Source organism: Etheostoma spectabile, chromosome 7, assembly GCF_008692095.1.
Source record: "Etheostoma spectabile isolate EspeVRDwgs_2016 chromosome 7, UIUC_Espe_1.0, whole genome shotgun sequence".
In the NCBI taxonomy this organism is placed as follows: domain Eukaryota; kingdom Metazoa; phylum Chordata; class Actinopteri; order Perciformes; family Percidae; genus Etheostoma; species Etheostoma spectabile.
This window is the reverse complement of record NC_045739.1, coordinates 11,894,545-11,899,788: the sequence shown is the minus strand read 5'-3', so window position 1 is coordinate 11,899,788 and position 5,244 is coordinate 11,894,545. Positions and strand designations below refer to the sequence as shown.

Genomic DNA, 5,244 nt, shown 5'->3' with positions numbered 1-5,244 from the left:
TATGTGTCCTCATACCTGGCAAATAAAGCTGATTATGATTCGGAACATGAAGGAGAAAAAAGGAGGTGTTTGATGGCTTTACGTCATAGGCCGACCAGGGCTATGCCATTTGGTGAGGGGCCGTTCACTGATCCCCCTGTATTTCTGAATGTCCTAGACATGATTGTAACTGTTAGTTCTTTCTGATGAGCCTGCGTTTGTATTGAAATAAGAGACTGCTGTGGCCCACCGTACGGGTTGACCAGAGGCTTCACAGTTTGACCAGCGGTCAGCGGTCGCACACCAGGCCGCTGGATGGTGTTGCTAAGACCTTGCAATGTAAAACTATAATCAGACAAAACACTACCGCTCCACCGGGAAAAGTCCCGACTCCCCGATTGCTACTCTGCCTCTGAACACAGCAGTCTGTGGACATCATGTGCTATCAGTGCATTTTGTTGCGATGTCTTCAGCAAGTCCAGCTGCATAAATTAATGTAGTGATGATTTCATTTCAATGACTAATTTAATAACTGCATCTGCACTCAAATCATCCATTTCATTAAATACGTTGTACATTTATTCTGGTAACAAGTGAGGACTCCACATAAGGTTCTGGTCAGTCACCCATCTCTTCACCAAACTACAGCATTTCAAAAGCACAGATTTTTTTTCACATCATAACATTCATTTGACATGAATTGTTCCGTGTCTTGCACAACATTTCATGAGGAAAGAAACGTCTCACAAGCAAGGTTAGGAGTGTTGCACCACAATTACATCAGTGCAATCAGCTTGAGTAGTGTACACCTCTTTACAGTGCAAAACATTTTGGAGGCAACACTTGGCTGATGCTGTATGTTCAACCTTTTTATACTTTTTGTACTTCAGTGTAGTTTCATTTGACGAGTGGGTAAGAAGTTACCATTTGTTTTTTTAATTTTACATCCAAACATTCCACAAAGGTGCTCAGAGAGTAGCTTTAATTAAAGCAGATTTAATCAATAACTTTATATAAACAATGAATAAAATGATAGGGTTTATGAAAGGTCTTACTTGAAGTGATGAACCCACAGAGAAGTATAAACAAACTCTACAGTTCCACTAAAGTCTTCTGAACGTTTTAGTGTGTTTCACTCTTGTTTTGGTTTCATGGCCCACAATTGTACTGTTTGGTTCACTCTCACCACTCTCATCAGCGTCTTTTCCATCTAAAAAAACAACCACTGTACATCAGCAGACAAAGTTAGCAACTAGCTGGTGAACTTAGAGGAGCATTTAGCAGCTTAAGAGACAGACACCTCTACCTGGAGATGTTGGAAAACAAAACAGAGCTAAAAGAGAGTTAACAGGTGGCCATAAACATAACTTCAAATGAAGGCTAATGTTCCTCCAATGTGCTGGATGTGAAAATAGGGTTTGCTAACATGTTCCCTACACCGAAAGTGGAATGTTGACTTTGTTGTTGATCAGCATAATGTCACTGACTGAAGATAGCAGCCTCTCAACACTACAAGAAGCGTAAGCGACTTTTGTCATTCTAGCCTATCCTTCATTGGTAACACTTCATTGTGTACATAGTTGTGGTGTCAATGTGTCAGCATGCCACATTTTTAAATCCTACACATTGGACCTTTTATTGATTGTTTTAAAGCAAAATATGGACAATTTGTTGTTATTTTATTTTTTAAATTACGCTGCGGTGATGGCATACATGTTGTAACTGAAAAGTTGCCTTACAAACAAAGAATACACAGCTGTCTGTCAAACAGCAGTTCCTCTGACCAGGTGTGATATTGTGACGGAAATCCGCACACAGTGTGATCCGTACACAGCGTCGAAAAAGTAATGATACTGAACCTATAGGTCACCAATATCTCACAGCTGAGGTTTTGCTCCAGTGAGAAAACTGGAAGTTAACAGTAACAACCCAATATTTTATCTAATGTCTAACTATTACTAAAAACGGGAAATTACTACAGATAGTGCTGAGTTGATTAATCCATTAGTTAATCAATAGACAATTATTGGCAATTATTTAGATGTTTTAATTAATCATTTGAGGGATTTTTCTAGCAAAAATGTCATACATTAGCCAGTTCCAGCTTCTTTATTGTGAGGATTTGATGCTTTTCTTATGTGATGGTAGGGTAAACTTAATAATTCTTGAAGTTTTGAACGGTTGTTGGACAAATGAAGCAATCTTGAGACAACTTGGGCTTTAAGAAATTGATTTTGTGTTATTTTCTGACATTTTATGAACCAAATGGTGAACAGGCTATTCAAGTAATTGTAAGGTTAATACAAAATCTTCAGGCGCAGCCCTAAAACTCAGTACAGACTGTATCAATTTGTACAGTGTGTAGAGATACAACAAGAAAAGAGCACAAGTTAAGTTATTGATACTCGTCACATTGAACTTGTGATAATGTGAAGCTCAACTATTTCAGAAGGCATTATAGGACAATTCTGACTCTGAAAGTGTTTTGTTTAATTATCTTAGAAAACAAAATGATGTGGAACAATGAAATCAATTTAAACTACTACAATAATGCCCAGCTCCAATAGTTAAGCGTTCTACTTTTTTAGTGCTTAGGTCCTTAAAATATGAGCATTGTCAGCATTTCCCTGCAGCTGTAACGATGTGTTTGTAGGCACTGAAGTAAAACAGATCTCCATCAGTTACAACGTGCTTTGTGACAAGTCAACACAGTGTCCTCTGAGCCCCTTTCAACAACCCATAGAAAAGCCCAAAGTACAGTAGTTTCCCTCTCACCACCAACATCCGGTTTACTTCTACAAGTTCTGTCAGTGGAGACGTGATGAGCCACTCTGCTTTAAACCAACAGAAGGAGGAGGTGTGTATGGAGTCATAAACTAAAGACTGTGGTGTAAACGTGAAAAGTAGCCAAACATCCATGGTGATTAAACTGATTGCGTGCATTAAAAATAGACAGTAACACAGTTCATACCGAGCAGAAGCAGTTTCACTTCTCTGGAGGATTTCTCTCTGTCTTCCCGCAGGTTTTTATCAATCATTTTACTCCTCTCCACCGCAGCTTTGTCCTCGGCGCTGATCGTGCAGCCCATTTTCACTCTCAAACTACTTCTTTAGTGTCGGATTGTAGTTTCAGCAGCTCATGAGTCGAAGGGAAACGCCGTCAAACGAGCCCTTGGTCGGTGTGAGCTGAAGTTTTCCAGCCGAGAGAGAGGCAGAAAAGGCGTTGGCACCGGAGGCTTGTCTGTCCAGCTGAAGTCTGATGCTGACACTGATTCAGTACACACACTGCCGCCTGTACAGGTGATCCAAGACGGGGTGCTAAGCGAATATAATCCCCAAACAGATGTTTTTAATATTTTTATCCAAATCGTCCGAAGTTTAGACTCACAGAAGAACATAAAAAAATAGAAAAGCAGAAATCGAATTACTTTAAGTATAAACTTGTATGAAAAATCAGGCGTATAATCCAACGTTTTTAGAGAAAAATTCCCAATAACAATCAGTAGATTTTTTTCCCTCAAGACTATTGCTGCTGCGCAGTCGCGCGTTCATCCAGCTGATCCAGCTGCAAACCCAAGAAAACGGTACTGAAAAGGAAAATTCATGTGGCCCCCGAGGCTGATGGGAAATGTAGTCGCCTCTAAACAACCAGATATGCTCATTCTGCCTATGTACCGTAGATATTGCTAAGAGTCGGATACAAATCAATATGTTCCTTACAAGCCTTCGTGAACTAAGATGTCGTGTAGTTTCAAAGAAGCTGAACACTCACATGCAGGTTTTTTTCTGCAGTTTACTTTCATTTACAGTCAGCAGTGTGTGGCAGGAGCTTTATGTGGAGTAAGAGCGCCTCCAGTGGCTTATAGCTGACCTGCAGGTGTGGATTTTATAGATCTATCCAATCTGCACTTCACTCATAGACTGTTAACTTAATAATGTTCAGTCTATGACTTCACTGCTAAATGAAAACAAACGAAGCACTTCTTCGGTACAAGAGGTCAGGTTCAGTTTCAGTCTTTTGTCTTAATTTAAAGCTCTTTTGTCCCTGGTAAACCTACTATAGAAGTTCTGTAACTAGTGGTAACTTTGTGTCCATCAAACATGTAGCGATATGAACAGAAGACCAGGTTATTAGATTTCATGTGACATTGCACATTATGAATGAATTGATGCCATACTGTGAACAAATGGATAGCACACGTTTTATCTGACATCATGTTACTATGGCAAAAAAACTTTCATAAAAGATAATTCTGCTTTTTTGTTCTCTCCACATTGGCTTGAATGTCATCCTTTTCCCAACATGCATTGTTGTATCCACTTTCCACACCTGCCAGTCAGGTTAACATATTACTGTCTTCTTTGTACAGTTGACACAGCTTTCTGGTTGATAATGCAGCTGTAAATCGTACTAGTACTCCTTCCTAATAAGGTGCACTTTAAATGTAGATAAGTAAAGAACTTATTATATAGATTTTGAAATGTGATTCCAAGACAAGTAAAGTTATTTAAAAATTGAATTTTGAATTGTTAATATCTCATTAATTAATAGACCAATCAAAGGTCCCCATACCTCACTTTTTGAACCACTATATAGTAGCCCTATGTCTTTGTTTATTACTTTATGTCTGTAACAATAATCTCCATCTTTGCTCCTTTTTCTCCAGTCTCCTGCTCCTCCTGCCAAACCATCCCATCCGCGCTGTCATCAGCTGATTTCAGAGAAGTCACAATTTGAAAACTAAGTGAGAAATTCATGTGATTGAGTTATTTGATCTAGTGAGGGAGACCTTTCATTGCCTCTATACTCACTCACAGATAGACTTGTTTTCTTGGTCTGGGAGCTTCAAACCCATCTGTGGCCTCTTTGATAATCCCAGCTCTCTTTTTAGGCGTTTAGTTTATAAGAAACACACTCAACTCATCCACTGAATAAAGGGAGTAACTTTGGTTGAGATCTCCAGCTATCTTGCGAGGTTCTTGGGGTCCTCCCCCAGGAAATTTTTAGTATCGAACACTTAATTTCCTGCATTGTGGTGAATTTTTCTGCATCAAGTTATAGTTCACAATGTCTTTAATTATGAAAAGGGAAATATTGTCCTCCTGTGTGGTTCTTTCTTTCTGCAGATTCAAAACATCACACGTGTTTTGGTACGTTTTTTAAACAGTAATTGTTTTTTCATTCATCATTATGATAAGATATTTGGTGGGGGTGGGGGCCACTGGCCAGTTTTAAATATCGGGGGGGGGGTTGAATCCCCCTCA

At 39.2% G+C, this 5,244-nt stretch overlaps 1 protein-coding gene across 2 annotated transcripts in view; it reads right to left on the bottom strand.

Moving 5' to 3' along the window:
• The window catches only part of gnai3 (guanine nucleotide binding protein (G protein), alpha inhibiting activity polypeptide 3), a 15,938-nt gene extending 12,373 nt beyond the window's left edge, over positions 1-3,565 (bottom strand). The window contains exon 1 of one of the 2 annotated variants that reach the window (XM_032521143.1): positions 2,951-3,565. In XM_032521143.1, the coding sequence (XP_032377034.1) occupies positions 2,951-3,068 (118 nt within the window). In that variant the 5' untranslated portion in view covers positions 3,069-3,565. The remainder of the gene's footprint in view (positions 1-2,950) is intronic. The other variant, XM_032521142.1, reaches the window with a different exon arrangement.
• Positions 3,566-5,244: the final 1,679 nt, after the last annotated feature.